The sequence below is a fragment of the Ostrea edulis genome, chromosome 2 (genome assembly GCF_947568905.1).
Source record: "Ostrea edulis chromosome 2, xbOstEdul1.1, whole genome shotgun sequence".
Classification (NCBI taxonomy): Eukaryota; Metazoa; Mollusca; class Bivalvia; order Ostreida; family Ostreidae; genus Ostrea; species Ostrea edulis.
In genome coordinates this window covers 38,314,724-38,335,608 of record NC_079165.1, presented here as the reverse complement: position 1 = coordinate 38,335,608, position 20,885 = coordinate 38,314,724, and the positions used below count along the sequence as shown (strand labels likewise).

The 20,885-nt window shown below is 34.0% G+C and overlaps 1 protein-coding gene across 3 annotated transcripts; it reads right to left on the bottom strand.

Annotated features, from left to right (window-relative positions):
• Nucleotides 1-410: 410 nt before the first annotated feature.
• On the bottom strand, nt 411-20,780 carry LOC125681229 (tetratricopeptide repeat protein 28-like). 3 transcript variants are annotated; one of them, XM_048921229.2, is made up of 20 exons: nt 20,679-20,780; nt 19,910-20,102; nt 19,478-19,687; nt 18,643-18,820; nt 16,100-17,589; nt 14,976-15,898; nt 14,216-14,385; nt 13,720-13,944; nt 13,145-13,292; nt 12,556-12,728; nt 12,216-12,319; nt 11,807-12,032; nt 11,088-11,173; nt 10,665-10,822; nt 9,862-9,973; nt 8,315-8,383; nt 7,989-8,039; nt 5,468-5,544; nt 4,769-4,847; nt 411-2,137 (listed from the first exon to the last, which is right to left on the bottom strand). In XM_048921229.2, the coding sequence occupies exons 2-20, from the start codon at nt 20,021-20,023 to the stop codon at nt 1,886-1,888; spliced, it is 4,845 nt and encodes a 1,614-aa protein (XP_048777186.2). In that variant the 5' UTR covers nt 20,024-20,102; nt 20,679-20,780; the 3' UTR covers nt 411-1,885. The 3 variants fall into 3 exon arrangements, 2 of the variants coding, with proteins under 2 accessions (XP_048777186.2, XP_048777188.2); XM_048921231.2 differs by lacking the exon at nt 7,989-8,039 and having other exon boundaries at nt 20,679-20,764; XR_007372188.2 differs by lacking the exons at nt 411-2,137; nt 4,769-4,847; nt 5,468-5,544; nt 7,989-8,039; nt 10,665-10,822 and having other exon boundaries at nt 20,679-20,764.
• Nucleotides 20,781-20,885: the final 105 nt, after the last annotated feature.

Sequence of the window (20,885 nt, the reverse complement as noted above, 5' to 3'; positions counted from 1 at the left end):
GGAGGTATCTCATAATGGCCGACTTCCTTACAAAACTAATCTCGGTTGAGTTTCGGCTAGGCTGGATATCAGCAATAGTTGTCTATTCCGTTCATATTTTTTTTAACCGAGTAACTTCGTGAGGTTAGTGTACCGACCGTTAGATCACGGGTTCGAGTCTAGCATAAGGGTTTTATCCCCCCCCCCCCCCCCCCCCCCCCCCCCGCCCCATTACTTTCTATTAAAATTGCATTTTTGACTAAGTAAAGTAAATTTGAAAGTTTTCGATTACAAAATATTGTATATATCCTCCACTTTTCATCCATATCATTTCTCTGTTGTAGCATTCCTCCTCGATTAAAACACTCTTTTTCCAAGTGATTACTTTTACTAAATGCAGGAGGAAAATGAATGTAGAAAAGACACAGCCATTTACTGTTAAATTTTCTTTAATAACGCCAGCATTTAAGAACAAATGAATGTACATTGAGGGTATAGAAAGAAAGAACTTTAACAAGTGTGTCATATAGCAAACATCCTAGTTGCAAGTAATCTTCCTGCATCATGCATGTAAACAATGTGTCACAAACATAACAAAACACAGTGAAGTTGTTTTATAACTGTCCATCAGCTGGTCCCAAGAACAATGCAAATGTTCTACACATTGAGCTACAGGTGTTCAACTTCCCTAAACACCTGTTAAAGTATACTCCTTGCTGTCACTTGATGTTGGTCTAAACATACTATTTCCCAAGTTAGAAAAAAGTATATTCAACACTATATAGACAAGTCATACCTGTGACTTATCAACCACATACAAATGCATAAAATAATCACACTCAATTTTACTACAACATTTACAATTTCATTGCCAAAGTATGGTGTATAACTATAGGCAGAAAACAATACAACTAGGACTACTATAGTATATATACTTGTCTGGAACCAAACAATGTACATTATCCTTACTATATATAGCAATTAAAACATTTTATACAAAGGTAAGAGATGATATCAAATATAAAACACAATTGTAAAAATATACACACCTTATCAAAACATAGATAGATAAATACATAATATATATGTTTAAAAGTTAATTGTGAAAGTAAAAAAAAAAAAACTATCACAGAAATGCAATACAACAAACATTTTACAAAACCTCACCACTGAACTTCATTTTTGTATAAATTAATGCAAACAATATCGAGTATCACAGTTTCAATATTCAAATTTCTGTTCTCTAAGATTTTATCATTTATCAAAATACATATATATCAAAACTGGTAAACATAACAGAATTAAGTTAATAATTAATTGTCATCATACCTCTGTAAATACATGTAACTGCCACAGCAAACACAAAATTGGGAATGGTCCTGTAATACTTCAAGTGCAGTTTCTCTTAATTCTGTAGGAATTAATGGATATTTTTCTGTTCTGAGGTTGACTGAAACTTAGTCATAATATTTTTATCTTTGAAGTCAGTATTTCATTACACACAATGCCTACCCATTTTCTTGCATTGCCTTTACGGTACTTGAAAGAAAGTGAATATCATCATGTGAAATTAAAATCTAGGAAATCCATATATCTTTTACATGTACATTATCTTCATACATTAAAAAATAAATACATAACGATTATTGATTTTTTTCTTGCTCATTGGTGATCAGAATTATTGACCCTGAAAGAAAGCAATATTCAACTTGCCTTTGGCTCAGTGAATATTGTAAACCTCAGGCCAATAATGGACCATCATAGTGCGACCTATAAAACATTAATGATCACACGTACTATTGAGGCAAATTCTCTCCATTTATAAACAGGAGATCAATATTATTTTGTCACTTTTTAAAAATTGTGATGATGTTGTAAACAAATTTCTATAAACTTTTCTTTTTGTTCAAGAGGGTGTGGTCTGAATGTAAGGCAAGTAGAGTTTCATGACTTCAGTCTTGTGTTGAACATCAATATTGTCCATTCTCTGCTGCAAAACAAAGCCAGCATAGTCTCTACGCTGGTCTACTTCTGGAATAACTAGCAAGCGTTCCTTCTTCACTGGTGTCCTCTGCTGGGATGCCTTGGCACCAGGAAGAACTTTGACCTTTGTGGGGGTTGTTTTGGGACGGCCATATTGGGCAAGACTCTCATTGGCCTGAAAGTAAATCAAAGTGGACAAATTAAACTGTGCAGGTCCAAGTCACTAAAAAAAAGTAGTGACTGTTCCTTTTTTTAATTTAGCACTGAGGTCCTGTTTTGTGGTCTGCATTGGCAATTAAGATAAAGAACCCTCACTGATAAATGGCCCTCATTGTCTAGGTCTAGGTGGCAATTAACCTCAAGATGGTGACATTGTTAAATGAGTGAAAAAATCTTAAAAGGACATAAACTCCAAACACTCAGTTATCCTAATGATGATTGCTTGACTGCTACAAGTAGCTCTTACATACAATATTTTCCAACCTACATATTGTTTTCAAGTAAGATAAAAGATAACTTGTTACTGTAGATGCAATATGTCTTGATTTAATATGATAGGAGAGTTGCCCTTCCAGATTGAAAACGCATCTTCTGCTATACTACTTTTGTTACATGTAATACGCCATTTCTGAATTGATTTTCTTATGTTGTAATTTTGTTTAAAGAGAGAGACAAATTAAATTGTTCAAATTAAATCATATTTTGAGATTATAGACAGTTTCATGTGGATTAACCAAAATTGACTTAATTGACAGAATATTCCATCTGAGATGCTTATACATGACCATGTAAGAAGCAATTTCAAGGAGGAAAAAAGTGGGGAGGGGCTGTTTTAATGGCCTTGGCATGTCTATGTTATGGAGGGGCTGTTTTAATGGCCTTGGCATGTCTATGTTATGGAGGGGCTGTTTTAATGGCCTTGGCATGTCTATGTTATGGAGGGCTGTTTTAATGGCCTTGGCATGTCTATGTTATTATTTTTGTGAGTTTTGCATGTATAATGGTATACACAACAACAGTGAGTACAAAGGGATTCTGCATGCAGTACAACAATAACAACTGTCAAACATACCTCAAACTCATCCTCCTTCATAAACAAGATAATATTATTCCAAGATAAAAGTACATGTGTATTCACTCCAAAAGCTATGTGTATTATATATTCTAGTCTATGTATTCAAATTTAGCCATGGAATGTACATGAATTTGGAATGAGAGAGAGAGAGAGAGAGAGAGAGAGAGATATGCCACCAGAATGTATCTTTTAAACAGAGGCCTGATCAGTGGCTTGAGTATTAGTTAAAATTATCACTAGCCCCAAGGACTACGAAATCTATAACAATTTTCCTGTTCTGAAAATCTAAGCTATTCAGCAGCTGCAAACAAGATGTGTTTTAGTTCTTAAAACAAAAATGCCCCCCCCCCCCCTATACTAATGAAAGACTACATATAATATCATACAACAGGGGATGCTTACTCCTCCTAGGCACCTGATCCCACCTCTGGTGTGTCCAGGGGTCCGTGTTTGCCCAACTATCTATTTTGTATTGCTTGTAGGAGTTATGAGATTGATCACTGTTCGTTATCTTCACCTTGCATTAGCACTATATGGGTATTTTAGACCTGCTCTAAAATCAGAATCCTGCATGGGGTTTCAAAATTGTAAATTTTGGTTCATCCCTTTTTGCTTTTCCTAAATATACATCTAGTGTTTGAACATTTCCAGCAAAATTAAATAAGCCTTACAATTGATAAAGACAATAATCACAATGATAATTTTAGTTCTACCCTGGAATCAAAACCCCTACCCCTGGGATCATCAAATTTACATTTTTGGTAAAGGGCTATCTGCTCGTTTTAAATATCCATTTAGTTTCAGTTTAGTATCAATTACAGCAGTAACAGAGAATGAAATTTATTTAAATGTTTTACACATAAACACAATCTACCAAGTTTGCCCCTGGCCTGGAGTCAAATTACTGGTACTGTACTTTCAGTCATAAGTGGCATTAACAATATCATATATTCTAATGTCATATATTACTGGTCAGTCTAAAGATAATTAAATTATTCAAGTGAAATACAGGCACATCAGATACAAGTCATGTGTACATGTAGGTTTGTCTGACATAATTCAATACTGACCTGTTGGTCTGACACAATTCAATACTGACCTGTTTGTCTGACATATTTATTCAATACTGACCTGTTTGTCTGACATAATTCAATACTGACCTGTTTGTCTGACATATCAATTCAATACTGACCTGTTGGTCTGACATAATTCAATACTGACCTGTTTGTCTGACATATTATTTCAATACTGACCTGTTGGTCTGACATATTTCAATACTGACTTGTTTGTCTGACACAATTCAATACTGGCCTGTTTGTCTGACATATTAATTCAATACTGACCTGTTGGTCTGACATGATTCAATACTGACCTGTTTGTCTGACACAATTCAATACTGACCTGTTTGTCTGACATATTAATTCAATACTGACCTGTTGGTCTGACATAATTCAATACTGACCTCTGTTTGTCTGACACAATTCAATACTGACCTGTTTGTCTGACATATTAATTCAATACTGACCTGTTGGTCTGACATAATTCAATACTGACCTGTTTGTCTGACACAATTCAATACTGACCTGTTGGTCTGACATAATTCAATACTGACCTGTTTGTCTGACACAATTCAATACTGACCTGTTTGTCTGACACAATTCAATACTGACCTGTTTGTCTGACATATTAATTCAATACTGACCTTTTGGTCTGACATAATTCAATACTGACCTGTGCTATGGCAGAAATTTGATGCCAGGTTTTAGCTCTCTCTAAATGATCCCTGAATTCATCATCAACATTTGATTTACTGCAAAAATATAAAATCGAAATTTTTAAGGCAATGTAAGCCCTCAATCAGAATGATTTATTTCACATTCCATCATAAATATTCCTTTATATCTCAGTAAAACAGCATGTGCTGTTATGTCTGCTTGTTAAACATATAAAAACTTTAGAAATGATGATTGTAGACATAAATTTTGGAGTCTGCAACTTCAAAGTTATTGAAACTAGAATTAACCAACCAATAAAAAAACCCATATGGTATTTCATTTGAGGTGTGCTTTCTGTTTCCAATGACCTTGACCCACTGAATTTGGGTGGAAGAATATATGCCTCACCCATCACTAAGTTATTTATACTGCTGTGTAAACCTCGTATTTGAAAAACAAAAGTATAATATTACATGTACATTTATACATATTTTCCCTTGGATGTAAAACTGCATTCCAATCCTAGTATGTAAGAATTTCTGTGCATCAAACATTGTTGATAGACACACAGACAGACATGGTAAAGCCTCATGTATAACCACTACAAATTTGTGGTGGGGACCTATCAAGCCATATTGATTATGGGCGCAATTGTACCACTGTTCTTTTTTTTTTTTTTTTTTTTGTCTTTAGAAGTGCAAACAACAGAACAAACCTTCTGGCGAGTCGGATTTTCTCTTCCATTTCCTCCGGTTTCTCAGGTCGACTGAGCCAAGGAGTACTCATCCTTAACTGAATCATAAAAAATCAACAAATCAAGACTTGATAACACATTTAAAATATATCTTAAGATCATATTATATATTTGGTTTTAACTAAAGAGGTAAAAATGAATAGGATAACACACAGGTGATGAAACATTTGAATGTGCATGTATACATCGATTTTCTATTCACGTGAACAGTTCATTACTACATGGAATATTAAATGGATTTCCCATTTATTTTTAATCATTAACAACTAGCTGAATTATGTCTTCATTAACAAATCTTAACTACATGTATGTGCTCCTCTAATGCCACCACTTGAAATATACTTGTCATTTCCTCACAACATATCATTGATTGCCTTCCCCCCCTAAACCATTACTTGGTAGAAATATATGTATATATATAGTATTCTATTTATTACCTGGTAATCATATTATATATTTTTCCTCATAAGATACATTGCAATTGAATATATAGACATATAGAATTATCCTTTATGCCATTAACTTTAAATCAATGTTTTTAAGATGCATCAATTGGTGTATACAGGGAAATGAGTCACTGCAACAAATGGTGGCATCAGAAGGAATAGGATACAAAACACATGGGGGAATCATTGTTTAAAGAGGGTTCATTTAGTGTACTTTCTGCTATTCACAAACTAATGTACTTGTAATTATGGGAATAATCAATAGAATTCTTTAAATATTGGAAAATAGATTGATACATGTGGACATACTGTTAAAAAGAAAAATGACACACTAATGCAGTTCTAAAATTTCATGAGTAAAAATATAATCCTTTCTAAGACTGTGATTGGAATATCCAAAAAATACCTAGTGAATATAAAAATGCCATGCAACATTTATGAAATAATATAATTCATGTGTTTTATAGTAACAAAAACTTTTGTAAAATTCTAAAATTATAAGCTGGATTCAAAAGTAAACAAATCATGAAACACAAACTTGTTTTTCCCAATAAAAACATCATACAACACAACAGCAACTTATAACACAATTTATAGAGTGCCATTTAACATAAGCTGAAATAGTTGAAGATATCTATAATTATTTGAAGATACCATTAAATCATTTGATTTGCATGTCGAGGAATTCAATTAAAGATCTCTTTAAATAGTTATTGATATCCTAAAATCTGAATTATTGCATACATTAAATGAAATGTTAATACTACATGTATTAGCATTGATTATCCTGCTGAATTGATGTGCACTTTAATTGAATTGTTGCTCTCTTCAAATGAATTGATGATATCAACAATTTGAATTGATGCAATACACTATAATTCAATTAAAGAGACAACTAATTCAATTAATGTGTGCATCAAGTCAATTAATGTGCACAATAATTGAATTATTGCATGTAGTATGTAATTGAAATATTGTGTGCATCAATTCAATTAATGAATGCAATAATTTAATTATTGCTCTCATTAATTGAATTAATAATATCATTAATTCATTTGATGCATACAATTCTTTTAAAGAGAGAAATTATTCAATATAGGAAATATCTTCTATTTAACATATCCACAATTGAATTAAAGATCTCTTAAATTGAATTGTTGCTCATTTTAAAGAGTTGGTGTGCACATTATTTCCTTATACAAAATTAAAAGATATTTTCAATTGAATTAAAGAGATCCTTAAATCATTTAAACAGAACTCAAAATTAAATTTTGCAAGCAATAATTCCACCATATTGATGCAAACAGCAATTCAAATGATGACAGCAATAATTGATTTGATGTATGTATCAATTTAATCAATATGTGTCCATCAAATCAATTATTATGCTCAATAATTAATTAATGCATGCATCAAATCAATTACATGTATTGCTCTCACCTATTGAAATGATGCTTGCATTAATTCAATCATTGCACACAATTTTTGAATAGATGATTTCTTCAAATAATTAAAGATAACTAACCTACAATTACTTCAGTTTGTTAAGGCACTCCATAAAAATCACACACACAGACAGCAGTTTATAAATATGTATTCTCATGTAAGAGAAATATGAAAGCTTTCTACATGTAAGTGCAACAAAAAATACATAATTAAATGAATTTAAGGTTTGAACACATGAAAAGTAAAATCTAGATGTCAAAACAGTTCAAGTATACTTCATCATCATTCTTTGTAAATTTGTTTATTCATCACTTAATGCTAATTAAAAAATGGTTCCTAAAAAACATAAATAGACAATTCAAGGATCAATTTGTCATATGATTCAATCAAAATGCTTTCAAAAATTGAAAAAAGAAAATGTACATGCTCAAATGTCATATTGCAGATACTGAAAAATCACATATATTTTAAAAAGCTTTACTTTGAGTGGAGATATATAGATAGGCTGATATTATCCCAGTATTTGCACTCCAAATATACTTGAACAATTTTGAAATTTGCTACCCTATCCAGCAACACTCATTTCTTACTCTGTAGTCTCTCAGATTGGTCAAAGAATCACTCAGAGAAAATCCGAGTTTCTGTAGAAAGGTCACATATGAAGTTTATTCTCATAAACTTATAATTCTAAAGTCTAGCTCTCATTCAGTGATTGAAATATTATATATGAACCAAGCAAATTCTTGTAAAAGCTAAATCATGATCTGAGTAGTCATAAATTGAAAAATAGTTCTTTGTTTAGTCATATATATGTATATACAATGAAGAAGATTTTTAAATTTGCAATGCGTTATTCAAAACTTCTGATTCAGATATTTACTTCACAAAAACAGAATACAATACATGATAGGCGTACCTGATTTCTTGGCAGAATGACTGGAGTCAGAGATGGCAGTTTGCTCATTTCAAATGTTGAGTCAGCTTTCTAAAAATGAGGTTAAAGCCAAGTGTACAAATCAAATTACACTGTATCTAAATAAATCATTAGTCTCAACAATGACAGAAAATTAAATAGTGTAACATTTGTATCAATAACAAGAGCAACACCAACGTGGCTTAATACGCCCGTAGATTTTGCTCAAGGAAAACATATTTTAGTGGGATTCATATTTTAGTGAAGTTAGCACTGTCCTCTGTGAGCTAATTCATTATTATGCTTGTAGAAATGGATATCAAGATATAAAGAGGGATAGCCTTAGAATGCGCTACTTCATAAATATGCTAACGGTTCGGTTTGTATCCTGCCCACAAGGTTTTCCTAATAAGTGATACTACGACCTTGACCTTTGACCTTGAAAAACAATAGGCACCTTCCTCTCGTCATGATGATCAAATATACCAAGTTATAATATCCTGGAGCTTACGGTTCGGTTTGTATTCTGCCCACAAGGTTTTCCTAATAAGTGATACTACGACCTTGAACTTTGACCTCTGACCTTGAAAAACAATAGGCATCTTTCTCTCATCATGGTGATCAAATATACCAAGTTATAATATCCTGGAGCTTACGGTTCGGTTTGTATCCTGCCCACAAGGTTTTCCTAATAATTGATACTACGACCTTGACCTTTGACCTTGAAAAACAATACGCATCTTCCTCTCATCATGATGATCAAATATACCAAATTATAATATCCTGGAGCTTGCGGTTCGGTTTGTATCCTGCCCACAAGGTTTTCCTAACAAGTGATACTACGACCTTGACCTTTACCTCTGACCTTGAAAAACAATAGGCATCTTCCTCTCATCATGATGATCAAATATACCAAGTTATAATATCCTGGAGCTTACGGTTTGGTTTGTATCTTGCTCACAAGGTTTTCCTAAAAAGTGATACTACGACCTTGACCTTTGACCTTGAAAAACAATAGGCATCTTCCTCTCATCATGGTGATCAAATATACCAAGTTATAATATCCTGGAGCTTACGGTTCGGTTTGTATTCTGCCCACAAGGTTTTCCTAATAAGTGATACTACGACTTTGACCTTGAAAAACAATAGGCATCTTCCTCTCATCATGGTGATCAAATGTACCAAGTTGTAAAGTCCTAGGGCTTATGGTTCAGTCTGTATCCTGCCCACAAGGTCCGGACAGACGGACAGACAGACGGACGACGCCATACCATAATACGTCCCATCTTCGACGGGCGTATAATAATTCATAATCTATACACAATGCAGATTCTTTAAATGACTATCACAAGAAGGTGCTCCATTAAAAGAAAATTTTCAGAATAAAACAGGAAGATCATTATTTGTATTGTATGTTTACATGTATATAGAACTATCACTTTTCTGATGAAATGCCTCCAAATCTTATTTTCTTTTTCTAAAATAAAAAAATAACCCCTGATATCTATACCACACAAATGTAAATATAAACATTCTGCTTGCAAGATTACCTTCGAAGCACTAGATTTGCCAAGTAGATTGACGTCTAGCCGATACAACAGAACCTGACTTTTGTATGCACTAACTGACAGCATGAACTGCAACACGGCCATCAACAATTGTCTGCAATAAAATGGCTAGTCATTCTTTGATCTTTGGAGACATATTTACTGCTTAATGCAATACAAAATTTGATTCAAAATAGACCTTATATTCTCCATTATAAGAATATACATTTGTAGCAATTAAGATATTTTCATTGAATAGTATACCCAATCTGATTAAAATTAGATCCTTAGTGATCATTGATGAGCAGATCAAAGGATCTAATTTTTATTAGATTGATAGTATACCAGCTTTAATTCTAATTAGGTAATACCATTCTTTGATATTGGTAAAGAATAATACATACAAAAAAATATATTCAAACCAAATTGTCTTCAATATCATGAATTCAAAATAGAAAGAAATTTTAAAGAGTCTAAAGCATAACGTGTAACAATTGCTATTGAGATGCAAAGTCTTTGTCATGTCCAAAATGGCACTTGATATATTTGAACTATTGTTTTTGTTAGATACACATGTATGATAACTAGAAATACAGTTGAACTTTGGTATCTTAAACACTGATATCTCGAATACCATGGATTTGTCGAAGTGATTTGAAAGTCCCAACCACTTGATATCTTAAATCCTCGGATATCTCTTAGTTTTTTTCTCAGTTCCATCGAGTTCAAGATAACGAGGTTTGACTGTACGTCATGCTATCTTGCACTTATACATCTATGCAGGGAAACATCAATATGGTACTCACTTGCGAGTGGGTGTCTTATTGAAATTAAGCAGCAGCCCTATCTGATGAAAGCCTGTGGCAGTCAGTACTTTCTTTATCCGGCTGTTCTGCCACAATGGTCTGACAGACAAATCACTGACTTTAAGCTGGACTTCAGAGGCATGCTTTGTAATGGCAAGCTGTGTCAGAAGCAAACATGCAGAAGTGATTTTGTGAATGACATGCAGTTAATGCAAGCCCCTTCCTATACTTCCAAACTTCAATAATAATTTTGGGTTTCATTAAAATAAATCCAACTTTTGCTTTGCATAAATATACATAAGAATATTAGGTTTTCATATTTCTTTCAATAAAACGCAACAGATTTTTAAGCATATAAACTACAGTAGGACTTCTACATATGCTGATTTGACTGTAGATAACTTTCTTTGTACATGGACTTACTAGATCTACTAGAAGTGAGATGCTCTCCTGACTAATGGGTAGCATGTCATAGATTGCATGTACACAGCCTGCTTCAAGAGATATGTCTGAAACAGAATGATCACAAAATAAATTGTATGTCTCTTTAAATTGGAGATAAATTAAGATTCATAACATCTAGCTCAAATTCAACATAGAGCATATTTTGATTTTAATTAGCTTATTACATAAAGAAACCGTTTTTATCAATTACATCATACAAAACATAATTTCTTTGGGGAGACAAGATCAAAGATTGAAGGGGGATAAAAAAAATCTTAACTCAAGTAATTGGGAGGGAGGGGGCTAGAGACTTTCTTAAGAATTTGTTGTTCAGCATTAATTAATCAAGATTTGGTTTGTTTTTTTCATGAATCCCTTTTTTTAAAGTACATGTACATTCAAAGTGACATTCAAAGACTACACATCCACTTTCATTGTGAATAAACAGCAGAAAAAAATTATACCATGTGATTAGTACATGTACTTGTATTTGATTCTCAACATTCAGCATTTAGTTTTAATTAATGAATGGAAGGGGGGGGGGGGGGGGGGCTGATGAGAAACTACAAGAATCTATTTTTTTATGTCAGACATTGAACTTTTGAACTTGCTCCTTAGTATCCTAAATTTAGATATTACACAAACCAGATTTAATTTTGCATTAAATTTGGCATACATGTATATCAATTATACCTTACCAGTGATTGCTCTCAGAGCATCATATGAGGGAATAAGCAACTCGTCCCTGTTCCAGTGGGGGTACATAACATAGGGTGTAGTGAGAGATGCCCCCTTGGCCTGGAAATGGAAGCCCAGTAATCTCAACATCTCCATGGCCTTCTCACTCTGTATGACACACTCTGGTAACCGTGTGGTTTGGCGGTTGTTCTCTTCTGTATGAAGTCTCTTTAAGGCACTGTCCAGCTTATTAAATCAATAAGAAATTTTAATTCTTTTTTATACAAAAACACAAAAATAATACATGTACCATATGATAACATTATTGTGCATTGGTCATAAACAGAGCATTCTTGCTAGAACATGATTATACACTTGTTAATTCTCCAGTTACTGATCAGCATTATTACATTGTGAGGGAGAACTCACCAAATCAATGAGTTTGGGAATGACCTCTGGATGACCTTTATGATGGAGCAGCAGAGAGGCCAAACATTCCTGTAGTGTCTGGAGATTTTCCTCTCGAGATGGAACTGTAGTGAAAATCTCATCTCATAAGTATCACTCATGACTTTTTCAAGCAAATATTATTAAACAGTTCAAAAGTACGATATCTTGGAAGGTTTTTTAATTTAACATTATGTTTTCTTTTATCATCTCTCTCTCTCTCTCTCCTCCCCCTCTCTCTCTCTCTCTCATCTCCCCCCCTCTCTCTCTCTCTCTCTCTCTCTCTCTCTCTCTCTCTCTCTCTCTCTCTCCCGCCCCCTACCTGGTGGTAGCACATTCTTTGGATTCAGTAACTCTTTTCCTGTCTCTTCCTCTAAATCTTTTTCAGTTTTATTGAGGGTCTGATCCAACATAGAATGCTGAATCTGCATCAAATTTATCTTGACATCCTTCCCAATCAGTATCCATGGTGACCAGTAGAAGGGATCATTAAACCTGTGCCCAACATTACAGATATACAGTTGTTACTATATTTACATTATGTGAACTAATATCAAGCATATCTAATAAAAAGAAATACTACTGCAGCTATCATTCTATTTACATTATGTGAACTAATATCAAGCATATCTAATAAAAAGAAATACTACTGCAGCTATCATTCATTCTGGAACAATTTGGCAAAATTATCATTCAAATTTAGTGTAGTCAGTTTTTCTTTGTTGTATATATACAGATTAAGATTTTGTACTAATTATACATGATTGTAAATTGATTTCAAACTAGGCACCAAAATATGCATCCCGCACACATGGATACCCCCCACCCCCTTCTAACTTCTATAAATGATTAACAAATCATAAATGGCTCATCTTTATCCAGGCAAAACAATTGAGACTCTACAGACATACCTTTCATCTGCCCGGAGGCCTCTGATGCCAGCACCAAGAGCATCTGTGACAAGTGCTCCCTCATTTAAGGTGGTATAGAAGTGGTAGTAAAATTTCTCCATGGCAATGTTTGGCAGAGTCCACATGCTGACTAATACACATTGTGCACCTATCAACACAACCAAAATATGGATGATGGGTTTGTAAATTATTGCCATATCTTAAATGTATCAATTAATAAACTGAAAAACAAGGAAGGGATGTGAATTCTAAAGCTGTCCTTACATTTAAACAACATGCATGCAGAATATGATGTCAACTTGATGTTTAGATACATATATATGTATATTTTGTTGAAGATATTTTCTAAAGCATAATCTGATTCATAAAACATATTCACTGGAGAAAATTCAATGCAGCATAAAAAGGAATAAAACTTCTTTAATCACAAAAATGAATTTCCAAAAGCATACCTACCAGTATTTTTATCAAGACACAAAAAAAGAAGTCATTTTTTTGTTTTACAGTTACAAACAACTTTTGATGATACTTTTTTTTTCTATCTTTCTGTCACTTTTCAATCAATTCACGCTCACCAGCATTGAGGAAAGCTGAGGGTAGGGTAAATCCAGGAGGAATGGACTCTGCGTATCTGTTGGGGCCATATCCAACATTAAGGACTACAATCTGGGCTCTCAACTTCAAATGTAGAATGTCCTCTAGAGACAGAATGAACGAGGACTGCTGAGGGGGGCCTGAGTGTAACTTAACTTCTGCAGGTGTGAAGACAATATAACCCTCCTTCCAACAACCATAGGATGCTGTATAAATATAGAATTAATCAATATTCATGCAATACTGAAATTATAATAACACAATCTAGTAAACAATGTCCACACAATGAATTCTTATACACTGTACATCATCTACAAAAAAGACATTGGCGAGAATCCGAGTTAAATATAGTCTTAAATACATAATTTTCTCCACATGTAAATTGCTTATAATATACATATAGCATTAACCACTTAAATATATCATTATGGTGTTCAAGATTATTCTAAAGAAAACACCACTGAAGGCAATATTTACCGATATGAATAACTGTGGCCTTTTCAGTGCTGGATATGAAATTCTCTTTGGTGGCATCTGGACCAGTGATTGGGTCAACATTGAGATAGGAAGCTACTGAACTCAGTTCCCGCTTGGCTGCTGGTAAGTACACATCAGATGGTTTCCACTCACAGTCATGGACAAGGAGTCTGCAAGGATTCACAATTTTTCAACCAGAGGTTCATGAACCAGTGCTCACCTGACTTGAAACAGTTTTAATTCTATTCAGACCATGCATGCTGAATTTCAAATGATATTAAATATTTACATTTCCAAGGTTTTGCTTTTGATGTCTTTACAAATTGTAATCATAGACATTTTGTCCTGAATCTGCTGCAGTTGTGAACAATGAATAAATATGGATGAATATAGTACATGTACATCTATTTTAACGGCTGGGAATTCTGACAGAAATGTGTGAGTAGAATATAAATAATTTTTTTTTCTTCAGTTTTGAGTATACATGAGGGAATGAAGTCTGCTACGCGTCATGAAAACATATGAAGTACTAACACCCTGAAGTATACCGGTGTGAATATAAGCTTAAAGTATCACAGTTCATGCCCTCATGCATTTTCAAAAATAAATTCATTTGAAAATCTTAAATGATAATTTTACAAAGCCAGACAAACTAACTAGGTATATGTATTTCATCTTTTATGCTACACATACAATTCAGCTGAAATTCACTTTAAAAGAATTAATTCATCATATACATGATGCATTCACAATTACTTACTTTTCATTAATTAAGGGATTTCCAAAGACCACACATTTATCAGCATCACAGATCTGCTGATACGATGTAATACACAGTGTAGAGGACGTGATGTCAGTTCCTGTTGAAGTTCTATTGGTCATTGTTGTGTATGTGTGGGCATTCAGCATTTTTTCCATGGGCAATGGACTACCAATCTGAGAATAGTATCTATTTGCAGTGTTGTGAGATATGATTCCAGGTATGGGCTTTCTAGAAGAGAAACCTCCTCTGGGAGACTGCTGAGAGGAAGTAATCTGGCATTTTGTATCATTTTCGCCATTTCTGCTTTCTGCTGAAGCCGGCATGCCCATCAGGGTAGTTAGAAGTCTAGGGTTGGCAGTTTTCCTTAAGTCATACGAGTCATGTGTACATGTGTCTTCCATATCTACGTCAGGACTGACTGCATTCGTCATCACCATCTGAGCCAGTACTTTGTTCACTCCACCTTTTCTTGTTTGACTCCTTTCAAAGTCAAGGTCATCTTGAGCTTTCATATAGTTGACCTCATTATTAATTACTTTTTCTAGAGCAAACAAGCTGGGTAACAGTGTTAAATGAAACCTGTCACACAGGTACCTGGCATTCCAGTCCTGCAACATGCCAAATGGACAGTCATACAGGTTTTTATCAGGAATAATTATAAGATGGCTCTTCTGGGGAAGTTTCATAAGAATGTCTTCCACTGGGGCTAAGAGGAGATTGAACAATATTTTGTTTGGACTTCCCTCTTCTAGGAAATCTTTGTTGCATTCCTTTTGTTGTTTTTCATTACCGAGAGCTAAATTTTTTCTTCTGACAAACTGCAATCGAGAATTTCTGAATGGTAAACATCGGTCTTCACAAGAGTTCTGCATAGTTTTCCAGTCCGGGGTGTTTTTTAATCCATCCAAACAAATCTGGATCTAAAATGGCAATCAGTGTAGATCACATTAGAATACCTAGCTGTATACATGCTTTATATTTGCTGAAGGGTACGTACTTTAGTTCCTAACATTAACACAATTCTCTATTCTTAAAGATACTGATTCAGCAAACAGATAGAATACATGAATACATACTTTTAATATATATTTTGATTTGAAAAGAAATTCACTATATATTACCCTTTCTTGCATATCTTCTACATCTGCTGACTTTCCAGAGTAGAACCGAACAAGTCCACTGCCAGGCACAAACACCCAACTCAGAACTCGGTGACTGAGAACCGAATAATAGACCACAGCAGCATTCTGTTCATTAACCAGGCGAGACATTCTGTCCACAGCCCAGAAATCTGTCTGGGGACCGTAACTTATGAAAGACACTGGGTGACTCTGAATCTGGGTAATATACCGCTTTCTGTATGCTTCAGCATACTGTAAGCACTCCTCTTTGTTTCCCATTTTGCACAGAACATTTTGAATTCCATCGTAACACTCCCTCAGCTGTTCATGATACTCCGAAGGACAGTATGTGTCTTCATTTCGGTGCTCTCGGATTTTCGTTTCAAATAAAGGAATAAGTTTTTCAAAGTATTTCCTAGCTTCTTCAATTTCCATCATTTCTTTCGAGTGTCTCTTGATGCAGGCCAAGTTATAATGACACATGGTTAGAATATCCACATAATCAAAGTCTTCTGCTAGATTTGATGCCTGTTCATAGAATCCAACTGCATACTGGTTTTTTTTCATATCTCTGTAAGCATTGCCAAGTTTACAGAATGCCATTGACTTAGCTCTGTAATCAGTTCTAATGCATGAATTCAACATCTGATTGTAATTTTCAACAGCTTTCTCAAAGTCTTCTTTTACCATATATGTGTCTGCCGTCATTTCATAAGCTATCACTAACAGTTTAGGATCACTGAATTTTTTGGCCATAGCAATATGCTGTTCATGATAGGTTATTGAAAGTTTCCAGTTTCTGATCGCAGCATAAACACTACCCAAACAGCCATAAGCCTGGGCCATGCCTTTCTTATCACCACTCTTTTTGCAGACTCTCAGATACATTGAATAATGTTTCAATGCCTCATTGAAATTGCCTAGAATCTCGTTGAGCATCCCAGTGTTGTGATATGACTCTGATTGAACATGACCTTCAATCCCAAATTTCTCGAGTAATTTCACATATATCTGAGCATGTTTCTCAGCATAAGCCATATTTCCTATGGATTTGTATGCAATACTTAAATTCAAATGAAGACCGCATTGTAACTCTCTCGTCCAGAAATCAGGAAAGTTTTCCTCAGAACCAGCTTCTTCTCTGATTTCTGCTTCTAAATCTAACAACTTCTCATAATATACTATGGCCTGATGGGTATCCTTAATTTCTAAATATAGGGTCGCAATGTTCACCAATGATTTTGTCTGATATATTTGTTCATGGGTTGCCATGGCTGTGCTCAGGCATTCTTGGTACAAGTTAATGGCTTGCTCATTCTTTCTCAAAGCTGAAAAGGAATTTGCCATGGTTAGAAGAACTCTCATAGTGATTCCTTTCTGGTTTGTCTCAAACTTCTGAGCTGCTTCCAGAATCTTGATTGTTAGTTCATATTGTTTGCTTTGAAACAAACAGACTCCAACCTCGCTAAGCTTCTTGTACGGATCCATACCTGAAAAACATAACATCATAATCCATTAATGATGGTACTGCATGTCTTTCACTTCAATAATTTATAATGTAATTACTTACCACTGGGTATGAAAAATGCATGACTATACTGGTATATAGTCAATGCTATACTGGTATATAGTCAATGCTATACTGGTAGATAGTCAATGCATGAAAATAATGTTCAAGAAAAACACAACGCATCTACAAAGTTTCAAGATTATTTCAAAGATAAAGTGCATTAATTGAATCAACATTAAATGCAATCTAATTAAAATCAAAAGTTAGGTCTGCCCATGAGAATGTGAGTAAATTTAACATCTTATCTTAGTAATTGCTTCAGTTGATGATACATGTACTATGCTTGTACATTTATTTTCATTCCTTTGAGCAAATTTGTAGAAGCATTCTTGAGTAAACCCTGCATCAATATGTGAGCAAGATCTATCCCAAATGACATAAAACTTGAAATCTAAAAGCCAGAGCTAACAAATACTCAAATTGATTCTAATATATATATATATATATATATATATATATATATATATATATATATATATATATATTTGGAAGTGGGTATCCAAACAAAGTGAAATTTTCTGTGCTTTATATTAAATATTTCTTCACTTAAGGCAGTTATGTTCATTGAAGAGTTCATTGCTATTTCTGAGCTTTATATATAAAATACTTCGAATGCAATGTGTATCATGTATGATGTACATTAAATAACTGTATTCCATTTCCATTCTCAATGACCGTGTGACAGCGTGACGAGAATTCCATCGTCATCGAAAGCAAGTTTTATAGACTTGCCTAAATGGTCATACCCCTGTTTGTTGTGAATAAAAAGTTTATAAATTACATAGAATGTACAAGGGGCTCAAAATTTATTCAATATGGCAGTAATTTTATTATACCTGCATATTAACAACCCCCCCCCCAAAAAAAAATATTTTCTCACAGTGACATTCACATTATTTTTATTCTTTAATATAGTGTAATATCATTCTAACTTCATCATAATTTATATGGAATTAAAAATCAGATTATGTACCATTGATTTTCCTAAGAACATCAGGGGGTATTTCACAGAAAAATGTTGCCACAGTTGCTATGTTGGTGGTGAGGTCATCAGCTCTCTGAGTGTCCAGGTCCAGGGCAGTCAGGAAGGCATTTAAAGCCTCTCCAGCTCTGTCCAGTTCTTGCAGAGTTACTCCTAACAATCTGAAAGCCTACAATAATAAAGACAGGTGGTAATATATGATAACAAACTGGCACTGAATCCATTCAATCACAATTTATAAGGCTGGGTCACTGGGTCACAAAGGCTATTCAGCAGCAAAACCTCTATCGAGAAACAAAATGTGGAAACAGGACCAGTTACTGAAATTAGTGTGTTCTACTAAGGTCCATAATTAATTGACCAAAGATTAAGAAGTACTTCTTGTAATCAGTGACTAAGCAGCAGCCAAAGGTCCAAAGCCCATGTTGTGTGCATATCAGTTAGATAAATGGAAGTCCTATTTTCCCAAAGCTCATTTGAAATAGAATTGAATCTATATATGAGAATGAATCACAGTTGAATTGATGAAGACATAAAATGTAAAGTGGCAAAAATATTCAAACTCACAAAATACTAATTTTGTCTTTGATAATATTCTTTGCTGTTCGTATTTCATAATACCTGTCTTTCATCATAAAAATTTATAAAGGGTCAAGTATGCCAGCATAAGGATTTCTTATGTTGCTTATTTTACCCATCCCTTCAGAAAATGAACAGATAAAATTTTACAATTTGTTTTCAGTCACCAGTAAAATGAAAACCATTAAAATTTCCTTAATGTATACATTTCTATGCTTTGCAAACATGAGCTTCTTTTCGCTTTTACCTCTGCACTGTCTGAGTCCAATGAAACCCAGTATTCTGCATCCTTGTGGGCCATCTTAAAGTCTTTCATTTCAATAAACGCCAGTATTCTGGCATTCAAAACCTCCACATTTTTGTCGTCAATTTCTAGAGCTTCATCATAGTGCTTGATAGCATCTTTGTAGTCCTTGATCTGCATTGCTTTATTACCCATATCAGTTAATGATTTCATCTGAAAATTAAGCATTTCCTGGTGAATATTCTGCATTTAATGGGTATACACATGTATTACAAGAGTTTGAAAGGGTATTTTATTCTATATAGATAACTTGCCTAATTAAAACCAAAAAAGAAACAAAAAAAATTATGTTTATGTAAGTTTGAAAGTATCCTGGACTGAAATTCTTACTCATCTGATTTTTAAAAAAAAAAACTCTGCAAGACAGCTACTGACCTCATTGATTTCTTCAGCTTCAGAGATTGGCTCACTGCTCCCCTCAGCCAGACTTGCCATACTGAAGCTATGGCTCAGTCCCTGAGAAGTGTAATGGGGGGACCTCTCTGCCATTTTTCTGAATCTTTAGATTATGGCTTATTGTAGTAAGAGCTTAAATCACATCTTTAATGAATCTTCGTCTCCTCCGAATCTGAAATTCATATTCTAAAAATATAGATCAATACAATTATTACCTGAAATTAGCAGATAAAAAGGAGTATGATTTAAATAAGATAACACATGGACAATAATTACTGCTGCCAGTGTATTTCAAATCTGAGTGAAGCAAGTCACCTGTCAAAACTGAATCCCATCCCCAATTTACTTATGACAAAAGCTCTCAAAATTTGATCACTTATTGCTTGTCATGAGATACACTTTTAATGAAAATTTTAAAGTTCTATTTGATATGCATATTATCCTGAGAAAAAGACACACAAATTAATCAAAAACACACAACCTATATTATCTATTTGGAAGAGTTAATGAAACACTTTGTCTGTGAATCACGCTATCCATTATGAGAGAGAGAGAGAGAGAGAGAGAGAGAGAGAGAGAGAGAGAGAGAGTTAACATCAATTGACATTGCTACTGAGCCTGAGGTGGACAGCATGTTAATTTACACTCAATTACAGGTGCTGGTGCACTGTTTGACTCAAATATTGAGACAAGTATCTAAACACAAGTCTCAATTAAAAAAAATAATTTATGTGTCAACGCAACATACGTTTGTATGATAAGGCTGCTAGCTTCCTGTTTTTTTCCACATTTTTCTTCTTTGCAAAGTGCGCGAAGGCCTTTACCGGATGTAATGGTAACCAAGTACAACAAAGACTAGCTAATTTGTACTGCATTTATCAATTATTTGGTTCTGAATCACAATTCGCTTCACTCTCAATTATCTATTTACGTTGTTTCATTGAAATAGTTTGTA

Bases quoted from the DNA above. Each gene is read 5' to 3' on its own strand.
- LOC125681229 (XM_048921229.2), bottom strand. From the start codon at position 20,023: ATGGCAGAGAGGTCCCCCCATTACACTTCTCAGGGACTGAGCCATAGC. The intron at 13,945-14,215 runs GTAAATATTGCC...ATATTTATACAG, and splicing joins GGCCACAGTTATTCATATCG to CATCCTATGGTTGTTGGAAG. The intron at 9,974-10,664 runs GTGAGTACCATA...ATTTTATTGCAG, and splicing joins AATAAGACACCCACTCGCAA to ACAATTGTTGATGGCCGTGT.